At 40.2% G+C, this 19,092-nt stretch overlaps 1 protein-coding gene across 2 annotated transcripts in view; it reads right to left on the bottom strand.

Moving 5' to 3' along the window:
- Positions 1 to 1,500: 1,500 nt before the first annotated feature.
- Positions 1,501 to 19,092, bottom strand: part of LRRC8B (leucine rich repeat containing 8 VRAC subunit B) — a 64,442-nt gene continuing 46,850 nt past the window's right edge. The window contains exons 1-4 of one of the 2 annotated variants that reach the window (XM_032867072.1): positions 17,006 to 17,112; positions 15,627 to 15,727; positions 11,971 to 14,138; positions 1,501 to 3,528 (exon numbers count right to left, since the gene is read on the bottom strand). In XM_032867072.1, coding sequence (XP_032722963.1) covers positions 3,256 to 3,528; positions 11,971 to 14,112 — 2,415 coding nt within the window. In that variant the 5' untranslated portion in view covers positions 14,113 to 14,138; positions 15,627 to 15,727; positions 17,006 to 17,112 and the 3' untranslated portion in view covers positions 1,501 to 3,255. Of the gene's footprint in view, positions 3,529 to 11,970; positions 14,139 to 15,626; positions 15,728 to 17,005; positions 17,113 to 19,092 lie in introns of those variants that run through there. The other variant, XM_032867071.1, reaches the window with a different exon arrangement.

Here is a 19,092-nt window from a genome sequence, read left to right as displayed (position 1 = left end):
AGGACGATGCTAAGAGAATGTAAAGATGGAAGGAGCGTTTTATGGAAAATATCAGGAAAGAAAGCTGTCAACCCACAGGTTAACTATTTGATTATTTTAATGGTTTGTGAACTCACCATTATGTGATATTTTAATTAAACATACAAAATCTGAATCATGAAATGCATGAAGAACAAATATTGTCACTCTCAAACAATTAATAATATTATGCAAAGAACTCACTGCCGCTTACCACAGCGCAGTAGTAAGCTTACCAATGAATGAGCTAGGCCACAGTACTGGGAGCCCATGGATCTCTGCTTACCCTGTTTAACACAAACATTTGTTAAGTGACAGTGAAATATGGTGATATCCAGGGAGAAAAATGAAGACTGAGGATGAAGAATGAAAACACGGTCTCTATGTGCCACAAAGACATATCCTAAGGTAGGTTAGGGAAGGAACACTATACCTAACCAGCAGTGCTCAGAACTGCCCAGGGTGTGTGTGTCTTTGTGTGTAACCAAGCTCATCTTTGTCTGTGTCTGTGTGTAAGTGAAACGAAGCTATGCCATTGCTGCCATGAGCCACCAACTTTGTTCTGAGTAATAGCCACGTGTATTTTTTGGAAAACACGCTATACATTCTTGGAGATCCTAAGCCAACTAAAGTGTCCTCATTGAATACACCACATTTTCCTCATTGAGAATCCTCTTAAATGAATATGAACACTCGCAAAATGAAGATCTGCTCCAACAGTGCAGTGAAGGTGGCCTCCAATGACACATTTCCAATATGTCAAGCGGCGGTCTCAGTGTTCACTGCTTCAGGGCCATGTTATTTTGAAAGCTACCTAAACACTAGTGTGTAAGACGGAAACAAGACAGAAATCTAAAAACTGTGGCATCAAAGAACAAGGTTTGTACCAGTAACCATACCCTAGTGTTTGGAAAGCAGCTTACAATATTCAGTATTGATCCTGATGGTAAGTAATGGGCTTCTAGAAACTGAGAGTAGTGGTAAGGAAGATTTAGTCAATGACTTTTGCAGGGAACGCAACTGGTGTGACTAGCCGTGGAGAAGTTTTAGTTTGTGAGAATGGTAGCAAAGCTGAAATTTGTTTTTGAAAACTCTTCTTTCTGGAAGGGGGTGGGATTTTTCATAGAAAGTATGGCTAATTATATGGCCACAAATATTTCAATACCTCTCCATGAATCATAATCCATATTCCAAATATTTAAGATAAATCCAATCCAACATTGAAATCAGTACACATGACAATTTTATTGAGAAACATTAAAATGGCCGTTAACTTACATTAAAAACAAAAACAAAAACAAAAAGAACAAAAACCCTAGATAGAGTCAGAATCTGTTTTCTAAAGTCCTAGAAGAAAGTTTCATCAGTTATGCCTGGGTCCCTGAGAACTTGAATGTTCTGACTAAAGGCAAGTTTTGGTAGGAATTAACATTTTTACACTGTTCCTTCTCATTCAGAATAAAAATAAATGTTTTAGGCAGCTTTTGGTGCTTAGGGTTTTATAGCTCATTTTATTCAAATTCCATTTGACATAAGCAATTCCTTTCTGAGCTTGAGTTCAGGGGTGTGTGGCAGGTGAGGGGAGTGACATTTTGCTGTGATTTAAAGACTCACTTTTATCTTTCTGGAAGGGGCAAAGCAAGAAACGACATCCCACACATCACAATTCTGTGTTTACAGTACTTTACCCATAGTGTTTTCCAGTTTTGTCTAGGTGCAGTTAATGGGTTACTTCAGAGTTAACATCCAAAATGAGTCGGGCATCATAATGCCCAGACCCATTAGAGAAAAACATGGTAAAAATGTACATTTCCCAAAAATGAGTCAGTTGACTTTATTCATTTTACAATATGCATGATAATAAAAGACTACACACAAAGCTCTTTATTTAAAAAAAAAAAAACAAAAAATGGAAGAGCAAAATGCATTCCAGGAAAGTTAGACAAAAGCACGAGATGAATTTCAGTTAAATGGATCTACTGTTTTGTGAGCTTTGAGAATCCTTAAATACTGAATAGAGGTGGAGTGTTTTACATGATAAACACATCTAGAGATCATGCAGATGGAGAAGTATTTTGCTTTAAGTCTTAATTTGTCTGGGTGTTATGAAATCAGTTTTAAAGATTCGATTCTGTACCTCTCCCCTCCATCACAGTTTTTGAAATAATTAAGAATTGTACCCGTACAACAGCACAGAGACTAGGGAAGAGAGAGGTAGATGATGCGGCCATCCTCTTATGAGGAAACCCCCCAAATATTTTAGGGCATGAACACAGGCCTGTGTTATCCAAAAGTAATTAGTTGCAGAGTACAAAAACATTCTGGAGCAGGGTGCACACAAACAGGAGACTTGTAAGCAGCCCAAACCAAGTATATTAATAGTAAATTCTTAAAGAAATGCATGTGTTCTCTGTACCTTACAAAAATTATTCTCACAGACTTTGAATCGAAGATTATGCCATAGAAAACAGTTACAGGTTTTACATTTACTATAAAAATGACTAGCAAATAAGAAAGGCTTTGATGATACAAAAGAAGACATTTTAGTTAATAGAGTAATTTTCAGGATGCCCCAAGGGTGACGGGTCCTCAGTACCCTGTCCTTTTTTCCAAAGACAGGCACTTTCTCAGGGCTCACCCTTGTTTGGGGGCTTTCTTTTTTAAGATTCACCATTGTTAAGATAAAACAAGATGAAGGAAGGCTCCAGCAAGCTTGGACAGGAAATAAAATCAAGCCAACAAGGAATTTGGCCAAGCACAATGTACACCCTGCCTAAAAATATTTCAGAACATAAATCAAAGACAGTGTTGAGTATACATCAAGGACATCTATATTGATGAATTTATGGTCTAGGTGATAAATATCAAAGCAGGAAGTCCGTTAAAACAACTGTGCAAATAAGTAAGTAATGAGGACTAGGGGAAGGAGATGAAAGAGTATCTAATCTTCAAGGTAAAAACTGTAACGTAGAGATTCAACAATTTCATGTCCCCCATGTCACCCTCGAAGTGTACTTCTCACGTCTTCTTAAGTTAAAGATCAGTTATTCACAAGACTTAAGTTCAGGGTTAACACTTTTTACCTGTTTAATTTAGAGTTAGACACTGAGTTGCTTTAAAGATATTTGGTTATAGTTAGTCATAATTATTACCCATTTTTCATCTTTATAACTTAGAAAATCTTAGTTCTCATTTAAAGCCCCGGGGCAAACTTTTAAGCATTATTTTCTCCTTAGGTCAGCACTTATCTAAGCACGTCTGCAAACGTTCTGTTACAGGGAGAGGAAGCGTGTTGAGCAAATTCTCCTCTACAGTCAGACAGCTCCGTTTTAGGGACTGGCATCCTTCCAGCTCAGGAGGAAGCGTTTCCAGATAATTACCAGTGAGCTCCAGATGGGTCAGGTTCGACAGCTCACCCACGTGAGGGGACAAACTCGTCAGGCTATTTTTCCCCAGAAGTAAACACTGCAGCTTTTTGCACTGAAACAGCCCATCTGGTAGCGTCTCAATCTGGAAAGGGAAAAAAAGAAGCCAGTAAAACTTGTTTTCTCTGGTCTATGATAATGCATGTGCTTATTTATGCCCCTACCTTTTCCCAAAAACATTTCTGGACATTTGCAGGACTCCATAGAACGGTCATGGTAAATATGAAGGAGATGGAAAAGATAAAGAAAAAAGAAGAATGTCCTGACTTGAAGTTGGCACTGAGGCTACCATGAACTTTTAAACCCCTGCTGTACGTGTGGGTGCGCAAAAGATTTGATTCTAAGCATTCTAACAAGCAATTCCCAAACAAAACCTAATCAGTCACCTACTCACGGTCCCCAAGATAAAAAACAACAACAGCAGTATTTTAGGAAAATCACAATTATTCTTGAGGCTGAGGATTAGAAATAACTTGTTCTCAAGAGTCCTCATGAAGAATTACTGTGTAATGTAATGAGCAATAGCCTCAAAAACACTGAGTACAGACACAAGGCTATTTCTAGAGATTGAAAACTTCCTTCTGTTAAAAAAGTCGACAGAAGCACAGACAAGAAGACGTGATCATCTGCACAAGCACATTTCATTTCCCTCCACATATACACTCCTGAGTATTTACCCTTCTCCCTGCCCTCTGGCAGTTTCAATTAAATCATGTAACATGGAGAAATAACTTAAAATATGATAAATAGCCTGAAATTAGGTCAACACCTATGACTGCTCAAATGAGCTGCTCCCCCATGTGGTGGGTGGTTGCATGGGAACTTCTAAGGGAGCCACAGTCCATATGTGAAAGTTGATTGGAAAAGACATCCACAGAAGAGCTGACAGCAAGCATCCCCCCCCCCCCCCCCGCCATCATGCCACTGAAAAGTGAGTTTGCACCAGGCAGTGCTGGACAGCACACACCCTGATCTATAACACTCCACATATTTATGTATCTCTGGATGGGGCATCTTTGCAGCTATGAAAGAGTGCAGGCTCCTTCCTTGGTTCAGGACATGGCTTTGATAGACACAGGGATGAGAAGGGCACTTGAGAGCTCAGCCCGCTCCTCGGATGGGCTAACACAGCTGAACTGAGCCAGCTCTCTGCTGGAATTTCCAGGGCCATCCAGAACTATCTTCTCAAAAGGATAAACATTCTCTATGCAAACTAAAAAATGGTCAGACTGCCTTCAAAAATGCTCCTTATATTGGAAGTTCCCCTCTCCTCCATCCCCCACACATATACTGAGTCCTGGATATCTTTGGAAATAAATCGAATGATCCCCATTGCTGAGTATGGCATTCAATAAAGCTCATCACTGCACACTAGAATACTAGGGATAAGCAAAGGAAAAATATCCATCCTTCCCTTTCATTCTCTTCTCAAGTATGCAGATGTAAAACCGTACCTATGTAGGTTTTGATGTAGAAATGTGGCAGAGAGATAAGAGACAGGAGAAATGGAACCCCTTTCTACTGCAATATCTTCTAGTCGGACACCTGCAGCTCAGTAGGGTCAGGGACGTAAAAGTAGAGTAAACAATCTGTCCTGTGCAGCTCAAGCTCAACCCGGAGAGTGCCTATCAGTGTCTAAGCGATGACTTAGGCAAGCCAGCTGAAAAAAGAGGGTAGGCTTGGCTCATCTGTATTCAGTAAATGCAGGCAGAGAGCCTCCGTGCCAGTCTCCCGGTTAGGTGCAGAGGATAAAGCGCTGCGCAAGACAGATGGGTCTTTGAGAACCATGGTCTAATGCAGGATTTCTCAACTGTGGCACTGTTGACATTTTGGGTGAGGTAATTCCTTTTGTGGGGGTGCCCTGTGGATTATATACTATTTAGCAGTGTCCCTGGCCTCTGCGTCCTAGATGCCTCCTCAGTGGTGATCACCAAAAATGTCGCCAGACAAATGTCGTCTGGGGGCGGCAAAGGTGTCCCCATTTGAGAAGCTCTGGTTTCCTGGGTGAGAAATACTACAGTTACATGAATTCATCTGTCGTGGGTGCTGGGAAGGAGGGGCTGTATTAGAGACTGTCTCAGGGACCCCTCCATCTCCCTAGTTCAGTTAGCTTCCAGATGCCCAGCAAGGACCTTGCTTAACGGGACTCATCTCCACCGGGAGAATACCCTGAAGCCATTGCCGTCAGGCTCCTGTCTGGCTATCGGCACTACCAATTCTCATCAATCTTCTTTCAAATTTCTGAATTTGTGATTTTAGCAACTTCTCAGCCCCCTGAGGCAGACGAGGGATTTCACAAGGCAGTGGGGTCCCTCAGCTGTGCTGCTGTCATGAAAGGGAGGCAAGGGCTGCGGTTAGCAGTTCTCCTTCCTTAGTGCCGGGTGTCCATCTCGGGGACTTTCTCTCAGGTCAGCACCCAGCTGAGGCGTGAGACCTTTCGTCACCTACCTGAATCCAATTATGTTAAAGGAGGCTGGGGAGTTGTGTTAGAGACGCAAAACTTTCCTTCATTTCAGCAATTTTATTCTGAAAAATTGAACACCTTTAAAAATAGTTTACCCTGGGGATGACTGGGTGGCTCAGTGGGTTAAGCCTCTGCCTCCAGCTCAGGACATTGGGCTCCCTGCTCAGCGGGGAGTCTGTTTCTCCTTCTCCCTGCTGTTCCCCCTGTTTGTACTCCCTCTCTGGCAAATGAATTAAAAAAAAAAAAAAAAGTTTGTCCTGAAACTTTCAAGAATATCAAAAACGTTTTGCCTGGGCCAATACATTTTATAAAAAATTTTTTAGATAGCATTTATTTATTCTCAATTCATTTAACATGCTCTTTCCTAGACCATATAATATACGACCCGAAAAGGAAAAAATCACCCCCATGCTACTGATTTCTTTTAAAAAATCAAAAGAAATGTTTGCAGACTATCAGGGAGATGAGAGACTTCATATGCAGGATGGTTTTTACAGAATGAACTATAAACTATACATGCAACAAGCTATTAAATAAACTGAGAAAAGGAGAGAAACTAATGCTATATCCTAGAATTCTCTGGCAACAACGTTTCTCAAACAAAATGTAGTAGAGCCCCTGGGACATCCAAGGAAGGATGGTCCCCTTCCTGTAGCTATTGCTGGCATTTGATAATTAAATACTCCCCTGTTTCCAGAGGCTTCGACTTACTTCAGACTCTGTCTCAGTATCAGATTTCCCCTTTTCTCCTGGCTGTCGAACATATCAGCTCAGAACATGCTAACTAAATCCATAAAATCCAATCATTTCAGGAAGTAAAAATGAATATTTTCATTCCTAAGGAGTGATGTCAAACCCAAGCTCCACCACATAAATGATGCTCAGAAGTAATTTCTACTTCCAGCTACAAGCCTTGGAGTTAATAAAAGAAATGGATTTAAATGCACAAATGCAGGGGCACCTGGGTGGCTCAGTGGGTTAAACCTCTGCCTTCGGCTTAGGTCATGATCCCAGGGTCCTGGGATCGAGCCCCACATCAGGCTTTCCGCTCAGTGGGGAGCCTGCTTCCCGCCCCCCAGCCCCGGCCTGCCTCTCTGCCTACTTGTGCTCTCTGTCTGTCAAATAAATAATAAAATTTTTAAAAAATGCACCAATGTAGAAGTTGGAAGACCTAGGTGTAAACTAGAGTGGTTTTTAAAATTTGAGCGCAACTATTAAGTCCTCCCCCTTTCCTATGCTTCTCCATCACATTCAATACCATCATAATCCAATTACGCTTTGGCACTGGCATAGAGACGCTGCCTCCCCCTCTCCCACCTCCCACGTCCATCCACACACACACCACTGCATCCCGTGTAATAGCATTGGTTGGATGCGTCTGAGATGCAGTAGAGGGAGGGCTGGAGAGAGAGCTGGAGCTCTTGGGTTCCATCCCAGATCCATCACTAGGAAGCTTCAGACTTCAGGCAAATGGCTCTGAGCATCAGCTTCAGTCTCCGTAAAATGAGGGCAGTAACGAGAGCAGAGGTTGGAGACGTTTTTCTCTAAATGCATAGGATAGGAAATATTTTAGGCCTTGTGCGTGAAGAAGTAAAACTGAAAATATTATGTAGGTACTTACATAACAAGAGAGAAAAAAATCCATACACTTTTAAATGAGGAAATTCAAAATAGAATAACAGTCGAGGATAATTTTTTTTGTAATATAGGCCCACGAATGAGAACAATGGAATTTCTTCATGGCTACTGAGATTTGAATTTCATATAATTTTCATGTGAGACAAAATGTTATTTAAAAAAATTTTTTCCCTGACCATTAAAAAATTTTAAAAACCATTCTTAGGTTGGGGTTATCTACAAATTTAAAGAGCATTCTTAGCTCAGGCTGTGGGTAGGTTTTGGTCCCAGGCTGGCAGTTTGCCGACTTGATGGCCCGGGGTGTTCCTTTCAAATATAAATCTTCATTTTTTCTTTTTATTTTATATTCCTACTTCTGAATCATAACTGATTTAAACTTTTTCAAGGGGTTTTATTTCTTGATTATACTCTCCCAACACTTCTAAATGGGTTACAATCAGAGCCCCCTTTGAAGGTGTTGGTTCATGCTAAATATCACTTTCAAGCTCAAGTCTGACCCTACCTACTTTCCAGTGAACTTAAACCTGAACTTGACTCCAGACTTCAAGGCATTCTCCATTCTGACCCACCTTCTAAATGCTCTCATCTCTTATTATATCTGGACATGCCTCTGCCCATGACCTTTATCCTTTTACATTTCCCCAACGCCCAGTGTTCTTAGGAACACTCCTCACTAGAGTTACTATTAAAAAAAAGCATCTTGGGCACCAGGCCGGCTCAATCAGTAGAGCATACAACTCCTGATCTTGGGGTTGTAAGTTCGAGCCCCACATTGGGTATAAAGATTCTTAAAAATAAAATTAAAAAAAAAAAAAAACAAAACATCTTGCTCAAATATATTCGGCAAACATTGAGTATCATACCTCCCTCCTGGAGAAGCACAAAGCATATTCAACTACAAAAAGCTCTGAGGAATCCTACAGCAAAAAATACGATAAAAAGAAATGTTTACTGTTTTGTGTGATAACACCTATTACTATCTTGTAGAAGAAACTCTAGAGTGCCCTCTCTGTCATTTGGGGGATGCCCAGCATCTTCAATGTCTGGAGAATTCCCTACTTCATCTTGGTGGGAAGCAGAGTCCAGTTCCCACTGGAGGAACTGACAACACCAGATTCCAGTGTTTCTAGATCCTCTACAGCTTGAGTGTGATGTGGTAGTTAATAAGCTCTGCCCATCAGGTGCTCAGACTTGGACTTTACATCGGAGCTAGTGTCACAAAGCAGCAGAAACCATGAAGAACTTTTGTGGGAGAGCGAGGGCTGTAGTAGCAGCAGCATCCAATACTCAGGGGCAGCACTGTGCCAGTGCTGGGATGGTCACTGGCAGGGTACCCTCACCATTTTGTTTTTGTGCTAGGCTTTTGATCTTTTGGTTATCTGACTAACTTTATGCTTGACTGTTTTCCAAGCTTGATTCTGCAGCCTTTTCAGTGATAATATGAGAGACACAACATCCTTTCAATAAATGTCTTTTCTACTTAACCACAGAGAGCATTTGTTGCCTCCATCCATGAACCTGGTATATTGCCCAACTCTAGAAGAGTATTTTAAAACCTCTGCTTTCAGGAACCTTTACCAACTTTTATTCCAAATGGACAAATCAACTCACATTTCTGAGTATATACTTATGCATCCAATTTGATGTTTTATTTTCTAATTTTATTTTATTTTATTCGTTTATTTTTTTAGAAGATTTTATTTATTTGACAGAGAGAAATAGAGCCCGAGAGGGAACACAAGCAGAGGGAACAGGAGAAGGAGAAGCAGGCCTCCCAGCGAGTAGGGATCCTGATGCGGGTCTTGATCCCAGGATCCTGGGATCATGACCTGAGCCAAAGGCAGATGCTTAACAGCTGAGCCACCCAGGCACCCCTTATTTTCTAATTTAAAAAAATATTTTGGTCTACCTCATAGAATCTTAGGAATCTCAAAGTTAGAAGGAACCCTGAAACTGAAACATGAATCCCTGATTCATTCTTACCAAGTGGTTGACAATCTATATCTGGACAGTTTAATTAATAAGAAATCATTTACCCCTTCCCAAAGGTTCAATTTTTGGACAGCTTTTTGGGAATATGAGAAATCTTACCAACAATTGTCCTGGTTCTAACACTCATGGTTACTTGCAAGAAGATTTCTATTTAAGTCTTCCAAATATTTAGAGACCATTACCATGGACTATTCTTTTTCCCTTCCCTCCCCTACTTCCTACATTTAGGTTAACTGTTCCATTGGAGAACTTTTCATCTCTCTGGCTGGTAACTTCTGCATGAGTTCTACTTTCTCCATATCCTGATTAAACAAGTCTCTTCATAGTTGTGATGAGAGTGTTCCTCACCCATTCAAAGGTATCATGGTCATCGTTATGGCTCTGGGATGCTCAGCAACTGCTGGTTATTAGACTTCTGAGACAACTAAGCCTAGGATATTCTATTTTGGCCATAACTGCCTTCAGCATAGGAGTTTTCTTTCCTTCTTTCTTTATTTTTTTTGAAAAGATTATTTATTTATTTGAGAGAGAGAGAGAGAGAGAGAGAGCGCGCGCGCGCGCATGAGCGGGGGCAGGGCGGGAGGAACGGAGGGAGAGAGAGGTAGAATCCCTGCAGAGCAGGGAGCCCAATGAGAGAATCAATTCCAAGACCTCAAGATCATGACCTGAGCTGAAGGCAGACACCTAACAACTGAGCCACCCAGGCGTCCAGCACAGGACTTTCCACATGTGCCAAGTATCTTTCCTTATTCCAGATAAAATGTGTCTGATACACCTAGTTTCAATATCAATAGACTTGGTGTCAAAAGTACCAATGGATTTAAGGTCTTATTATATTTTAAACCAGAAAAACACATTGACCTGCTTACACATTTAAATAACTCATGGGCCGCTGACAATTTAATCAGCTGCAGTTTTCAAAAATTCATGTGGTGATATAACCACACAACAACTTGGTGGAACTGATACCTTTCAAAATAATTAGTTGTATCTTTTATTATTGATTTAACAATGGGACAAGTATAACCAAAATATTAACACTGATGAACTACATGATTAAACAATGCTAATAATAAATCTCTAGACCTATAGTTTTCAAAGTATGGTCACCACACCAGCAGAATCAGCTTGACCTGGAATTTTGTGAGAACTGTCAACTCTTGGCTCCTACAGCAGACCTACTTAATCAGAAACTCTGGTGGTGTCCAGCAATTGGTGTTTTAACAAATCCTTCAGGTAATTCTGATGAACACTGCTAATCTAGATCAACCCTGAAGGAGTCTTACAGCCTGATAATCCTTTAAGATCTGAAGATTTCTCATTTATCTTAGAATGGATTCTAGCCTTTTAACATATGAGTCAAGTCTTAGGGCTCTGAAAATCAGCAGGAATTTTGTTATCATCCCCCAACTTTCTGGTGTTTTCCCAACAACCTATGGTTTTTGAAAATAATGTCTGGGGATTAATATGTTTATTAGCCAATACCATGCTCATAGTCACATTTAGCATGAAATATGAATTATAAAAAGTCTAGGAGATATTCCATTTTGGTGGATGGGGTAGAAGAAAACAGCTCTCATTTTCTACAACAGGAAGATCAAATTTCATTTTATGGCAGACCTGATTTTGGAAAGATTTTTTTCCTTCTTCTCATATGGACATTACCATCACTCTCTTGCCCTTTTGGCTAGCATGGTTTTTTTTTTTTTCCTTTTCCCTCCTGCTTCACATTTTAACCTAGGAAACTACTCATTTATTTTTTTTTTCTTGTTTCAGTGAAGTCAAGTTTTCCTTAACTTGGCTTTACTGTTGCAAATTATGGTTCATTTTTAAAATATGGAGGCTGGAAAAAGCTTCTAAGAAGCCCTACTGTTGCATTATAGAACCAGGCCTTTCATTTTGAATTGTCTTTCTAGACATGCATGTAGATTTCAAGCCTTTTTTTACTGCATCACAAAAAAGATTTATGAATAATTCATGATCCCAGTATTTTTAACAAAACGTTCTTTTCCTATGACAGATCTGGAAAGCTAAAAACTTTTATGAAGCTTTCTAACTACTTAAGATCTTTCCAAAATGAAAAGTAAGCTCTGTTATAACTAATTAGTTTAAAATACTTCAACTGTGATGTTTCCTGTAAAAAATGGGGAAAGGGAACATTTGTTGAGCAATTACTATGTGCCAGGAACGATGCCCAGTGCTTATATGTATTTTTCTCATAAAATCTCCATGACAACTTGTAAGTTAGGTCAAAAACTGATGCTCAGTGCTTTGGTAATTTACTCATGGGCATGCATCTGGTAAGTGGTAGTTGGAGCAGGCTCAGAGGATGCTTTGTAGGACTGAAGGTCCATTTTCTTTACCCACATTATACACTGCAACAGTGGAGGCTCAAAAGACTGGCTAAATAAAGGGAAGAGTGCATTTACTTACATTGTTGTTGGTCACAGCAAAGTACTGCAAATTACTCAGATACTGGATTTCTTCTGGAATGAAGGTCAGGTGGTTATAGCTTAGATCTAAATAATGTAGTTTGGTGCATAGGAAAAGCTGCAGGGGCAGATTCTCGATATTATTGTGGTTCAAAGAGAGCTGCTCTAGATTAGATAGCGCCCCGATCTGGGCAGGGATATAAGCAATGTTATTGTGCCACAACTTTAGGCAGGAAAGATTCTGGAGATGCTGAAAGCTAATGATCTCTTCCACCGTTTTAAGGTTATTTTCTTTTAGATCTAACTCATGCAGGTTGTTCAGGCTGAAAATGGAGTGTGGGATGCGTTCCAGGTCACAGCTGATCAGCTCCAGGCTTTTCAGATTGACCATCTTTTTCAAGTTGTTCAACACCACCAGTTTGCTTCCCTCATTATCGAGGGACAACTTCTGCAGTGAAGGCAGGAGGTCTGTAATGACTTGTGGGATCCGGGACAGGCTGCTCTTCAAGTAGAGGGTCCTCAGGTTTTTTAAGTCTTGAAAGCCTTCCAGCTGCATGGTACTCAACTGCTCAGGAAGAACACAGCCCGACAGATAAAGTTCCTTAAGATTCTTCAGGTGAAATACCCAGCGTGGGATCTTCCCCATTTCGGTAAATTTCAGGCGGAGGATTTTTAAGTTCTCCTCCAGGAAGCCCAACGCTGGGTGGTCCACCAGGAGGGACGAATGGTACACATGAAGCTCCTTGAGGTTGACCAGCTGTGAGATGGCGGAGGGCAGCTTGACTTCGGGGATGAGCTCCAGGCTGAGCACTTCGATTTCTGTCAGCTCAAACACATTGTCTGGAAGACCATTTAGCATAAAAAGATGCAGTTCTACCTTGTCCTGGGAGTTTTTCACAAGCTTACTCTTTAGTTTCTCAACCGTCCATTCATTATTGAGGTTGATCTGTTTCAGTTTGTTCTCACTGACCTCCGACAGGAATATGGAGAAGCGTTTGGAATAGAGGGGATCATACTGATCGGCCAGATGGAGGATGAAGGCGAAGTCATTCTTGACATCAGGGATATCGCTGTAGTTGCTCTTTTCTCTCAATGCCTCGAAGGAATATTGCTTCAGAGAACTCCTCAGCATCCACCATAAGCTGTAGGAGGAGGTGAGACCATAAAGTATAACTAAAATCACATAAAACGAAGCCAAGACCTTAAATATTTCTGCCAAGGAGTAGACACACTGGTAGCGCTTGTAGCCCGTGAAAGCTTGCACATCGACCGAACAGTCAATTTCAAGTGTGATGTAGGTTAGAAAATACGGAACGTAGGTTATGATGAGGACAAACAGAATGACCTTCACGATGATCTGCTTCAGATACACTCTGTAAATGATGTCCTTCTGCTCCACGTGCATGCGGAACCTTTTCACTTTTTCAAAGATGGCTTTGGCCTGTTCACCCTCCTTCTTGTCCAGGACGCTGGAAGTGGGGCTTTCGATGCCAGCTGACTCCAAGCCAGGCTGTGGGTAGGGCAATGACTGCTTGCTGGAATCAACGTCGGCTGAACACCCTGAGGATGAAAGCAGGACCTTGGACTTGGAGAGGGTCAGGGGCCTCACGGACTGCTCGGCCACCGTTTCGGACAGGGCACGGGTGGTCCACGGAGAATCGAAGCACTTGTGGAGGATGGCCACGAAATGCTCGAGCCTGGAACTGGTACTGGGGTAGTGAAGCCAGAAGTTGCTGCAGGCTGCAAAGATGAGTGTGTGCAGGAGCACCAGGTAGGGGAAGAACTTGGCGAACCAGTGTAGCTGCTTCTCGTAACAGACGGCATCGATGTAGGAGTACTGCTGTCGGTGGAGGTCATTCTGGATTCTGAGGGGGAGTGGAAGCGGGGTCCCGGGATCAGAGGAGGACGTGTTGGCGCTGGCTTTCAGGAGGTCCCAAGGCACGGCACAGTGATTGTCAAATTCCACCTTACACGGAAGACAGCACAGAACCCTGCTCTGTGTGAGCTGGAGAGCTCCGGCCAGCACGGCCACCAGCAGCATGATCAGGGTGATGTAATACCAGAAGACGTCCCACCATGGTTTTAAGATGTGATAGGATGACTGGGCATCTGCTAAACATTTCAGCTCTGTTAGTGTAATCATGACTTTCCCTTGTAGGAGTCCAGGAACTGGAAGAGTAAAAGAAAAGAAAAGCCACTGAAGCAAGGATCCAAAACTCTAATGGCTTGTCCTAGCCAGGTAGGATTTAGCTCAGGGACAAAACCTGGGAGGCAGGGCTGATCAGAGGATGCAAACGTCTTCTAGTTTCACTTGAAAACTTGGGCCATCCCAGCTGTGCACTCATCTTCAGATGAGAGACCATTTGGTGGTCACCAGACTGGATCTATAAAGGCATTTGGGGCAGACTGTGAAGCAACTCTAGTCTCCTCCTGGATCTTGACTCTCTGCCGAGTCATTAAAAACCAGAAGCTGGGACACCTGGGTGGCTCAGTGGACTAAGCCTCTGCCTTCGGCTCAGGTCATGATCTCAGGGTCCTGGGATCAAGCCCCACATTGGGCTCTCTGCTCGGCGGGGAGCCTGCTTCCCTTCCCCGCCCCCGCCTGCCTCTCTGCCTACTGGTGATGGATATCTGTCTGTCTAAATAAATAAATAAATAAATAAATCTAAAATAAAATAGAAACCAGAAGCCATGTTTTCTTCAAACAACATTAGGAAAACTTATTCTTATGCTACTTATTTCTTCCAGCCACATTTCACACCTTCCAAAGGGTCTGAACAAGCTCTTTTCCACATCCTACCCCATGTCTGGAGCATCAGTTATGGCTTAAGAGCTGTGTTTAAACCATTCTGTGGAAATTCTTCTGAGCAAGCATCACTTTAGGTAAGTATCCCTTAGGATTAGAGGGATAGACCAGTGCTACATTAGAAACAAACTGTGAGTTAATGCATGATCTCCTCTTCCCCCAAGCTCTTGATTTATAATTTAAGTTCACATCCAACTCGGAGTATTTAAAAGAGGACAAAACAACAGCAGCAGCTTTAAAAGGGAAAGGGAAGAAAAACCCAGTTAGAACATGCTACTATGGGGACTCTCTCTCATAGGCACTGTTTCGATGTCAAAGTACTAATAAGATAAACGATTAAGGATATGTTCTATTATTAAATTATTTTTGTCTTCAGAAACACAAGAGGCAGATTTTGCATTTTTTCATATTAAAAAGTATTCAGATAGTGCTCCTTACAGCAATGATTTATGTAATGTTCAATCTTAGCTATATCAACTGTTTAAAAAAATAAGTAAAATCCAGACCATATAAGATGGAACAGAGGAAGACAAATAAAAGGAAATATTTGGATCTAATAGCATATCTGGTAAGAAAAAAATTCACAGATTCACAGTAGTCTTTTAATGGATAAAGAGAACAAACCAGATCGTCTCTAAGGGCTCTGCCAGCTCACAGTTTTCGGCTGTATTTGTCCTCTTAAAGGTCCTGAGAGTTAAATTCAGTTAAGACATACAACTGCAATTGCAGAAGAATGTAAACACAAATGGCCCAACAATGATATGGGTATTTGACAGAGAGCGGATATTTATTCAACGAAGAACACAAGTCAACGTTGACCAAAATAATGTACTTTAAATATTTATACTTACTGGATGAAAAAGATGAGTCCAATAAGTTGACTGCACTTCAATCAGGAGGCCGACACCTTTTGAAATTTCTTAGACACACCATCTCTGTGTTTGTCTTCATTCTATGAGAAAGCGTAGATATAATAGCTGCGGTATTTCAAACAAAAATGGAGACACTGTCTTCAGAGACCCACTCCATCATAAGACATGTTACGGCAAATGGATTTTCACAGATCAGTTTACTTTTGACACTGGAGGACATTTCGGCAAAGCTATATATACAGGGCCCCACCCATATATGAGATCATACTCAGCCCCCAAACTCCCTTAAATTACAGAGAAGTTTCTACAGAGACTTAGATGTTAATATATTTTAAAATGCCATATTTACAACACTTAGATGAACATTTAGCTTTTCCAAGCAGCCTACATATGTTAATTTCTCTCACTCAGTCCTCATACACAGTTGGTCTTATTTGCATTTATCAGATAGCTTGTCAAATCACGTAATCTTGGCATCCTAATTTGAAACCACACATCTCTCCAAATAAGAAGGCTCAGTGCTCTTCAAATTTAGCCTACTGATTTCATTAGAAATTGTCACAAGTTAATAACTTTTGAAGACATAGCTCAGAAATATGGCTGAAATTCTCTGAAATTATGATATCATTAAATGTAGCTGTACTTTGTATTAGCTTTTTTTTTTTTAATCTTGTAGGTTAATAAATACCATCCTAAGCATCTATTTCAAATAATCATTTGTAGTAATTTAAACTGCATATATAGGGCGCCTGGGTGGCTCAGTGGGTTAAGCCGCTGCCTTCGGCTCAGGTCATGATCTCAGGGTCCTGGGATCGAGTCCCGCATCGGGCTCTCTGCTCAGCAGGGAGCCTGCTTCCCTCTCTCTCTCTCTTTCTCACTGCCTGCCTCTCTGTCTACTTGTGATCTCTCTCTGTCAAATCAATAAATAAAAAATCTTTAAAAAAAAATAAACTGCATATATATATCAATCAGTTTGAAATATGGGCCCATTCTAAAACATAAAATTTTTAAGTTGCTATGGAATTATATTGTTAGTGCCTATGAACCTCTAAAAAGTTGCTAGGAATATTTATATATTTGCCCTAGTGATATGATCCTTTTTTGGTTTATTAAGTACTTGAAATACAGCTCAGTGTATCAACCACAAATTGTATTTAAGATATTTTTAGTAATTCTCTTGTGACCTTGTCATTTTCAAAGATCAAAAAGCTGGGCATGTCTGAAATTTACTTTGGATTTACCAATCCATGTGCAATAAAACCTGCTTGATAACTACTATCCAGTATCAAATTATTTTGTAGGCAGGAAGGCACATTTAGTGTGTATGATAATCCAGCTGTGTACTAATTCATACTTACATAGTACCACTAGAGTATGAGTTTCTCATTCACAATTCATTTTTAGAAGGCTTCCAACATGATACACAACTGCATTTATGTGCAGCAGATATGATAAAGATATTTGAGGTGTGAAACATTTTACATTTTCTTCCATTGCTTTGCATCTATAATGTACCAGGAAAGAATTTATTGTGTAACTCCAGAATGCTACCCAGCCATCCCGATACTTCTTGTACAATACATTTTCTTTTAAAATTTGCAAGCACATTTCTACTTTAAACTCAGTATTTCTATGAAAGAAGAGAGGCACAAACTTCCAACTATAGTAATCTTTTAAAATATACATTTTTAAATAATAATATGAGAAACTATTATAACTAATCTGTTAAGAGAACTATAGGTTTACCATATTAATACTAACTGAAAGTGATTTGTAAATAACTTTTCCTGTTTACCTTTTTTAAGAATTATAAGCTTTCCCCCTAATCACCTAATTCAGATTTCCATCGAGGAATTCCTTGTAATAAGAGAGCAAATAAAAAGGTACAATTTATAAGCTGATACCTGTTTTCCTACTTTCAAAGCACTTTCATTTGTATTAATTGGTTTCAGAAAATAAACCGCTAAAGAAGTATTCTTCTTCTTCACATTTTTAAAACATGGAAAATACAGGAGGCCCAAAGGAGCCATCCTGCCCAAGGTGACAAAACTGTCAAGAAATAATTCCAGTTAGAACCTAGGTCCCCAGACTCAAATCTCAAACCTTGTCCACAGCAGACCACGCTGTCTCATTAAATCCAATTAACTATGCCACTCTGTTCTTTCAAAGGCTAAAGAAAAAGCTGAATATTTCTCTCTTTTCCCCAACTGCAACAGACTAAATATCTTGTCCCCCTAAAATACATGTGTTGAAATCTTGATCTTGAACTTCCCAGCCTCCAGGCACTGTTAGAAATAAATGTCTGCTAGTTAAGTCACCCAGTCTGTGCTAGCTTGTTAAAGCAGCCTGGACAGACAAAGACATTAACTCACCCCAACAATTGCACTGTAACTGAGTTCCATTTTAATCTTTTGAAAAAAAAAAAGGATGGAAATACACAGTTTTCTACCATGTCCACTGTAATATACTATAGAATCAACTTTCCCCAGCTAAACTTTTTCTACCAAACGTTTTCCACTGAACTAAGACTTTGCATATAAATAAATAAATACATAGCATCCAGGTTTCATGATGTATGAAAAACTCAAGCATTCTTATATATTACATGATGTTAATTTTTCTAATTAAAGTGTTTATCTCAAAGGCTAGAGCATAGCCTTGGTCACTACAAAATTTAACTGTCTGTGTTCTAGGAAATTTTTTCCAGACCGTATTTTTGTAAACAATGAGGATTCAATCTAAATCAGATCTCTATTTCTAATATACAAATGCACTAAATCAGTTCAAAGAAACCATGTTAAGAGTAAAGGATTTTGTGGCCTAATCCCATTCCTTTAGCTTTTAAACCTCATTCAAAAATCATAAAAGCTTTTCAAAGCCCATGAATTCTTTGACAATCTCACCCCAAAGCCTCTAGGATTGAAACAAGAACACTCAAGTTAGGCATCTTTACTTACCACTAGTCCCTATTTTACTTTGAAAGCATTTCCAAAATAACTAGTGAAAAAATAAACAAATGATGATCAGATGGTATTTAGAGTCATTCTATGCATAGAACTGGACACTACTTCAAAGATCTCTGTCTCTGACCCCAGGCAGGGATATAACCAAACAATTCAAAACGGGGATTCTCTACGCTTTCATAGCAAATTGACTTAGAAATTGCCTTATATCCCTTCAAAATGTTTAGTACCACTTCTCATCAAAAGATGTTTCTTGGGTCTAACATACATCCAACTAAAGTTTCATTTCACCTCTCCGACTTCTCTCTCTGGGAAATCGTGCATCAGTATCCTTGATTAACCTGCTCCTTTTCTTCAGATTAAATCCAATAACCCCTTGAGGCATTTTTCAGAGATGTGGTGATAATCATTCAGCATTTCTCAAGAACTTAAGAGATCACTAGCAAGACACTTGGTAACAAGTTTATGTCCTTTACCAATTG

Source organism: Lontra canadensis, unplaced genomic scaffold (assembly GCF_010015895.1).
Source record: "Lontra canadensis isolate GAN:19392208 unplaced genomic scaffold, GSC_riverotter_1.0 scaffold33, whole genome shotgun sequence".
NCBI lineage: Eukaryota > Metazoa > Chordata > Mammalia > Carnivora > Mustelidae > Lontra > Lontra canadensis.
This window is presented reverse-complemented; position numbering and strand designations above follow the sequence as displayed.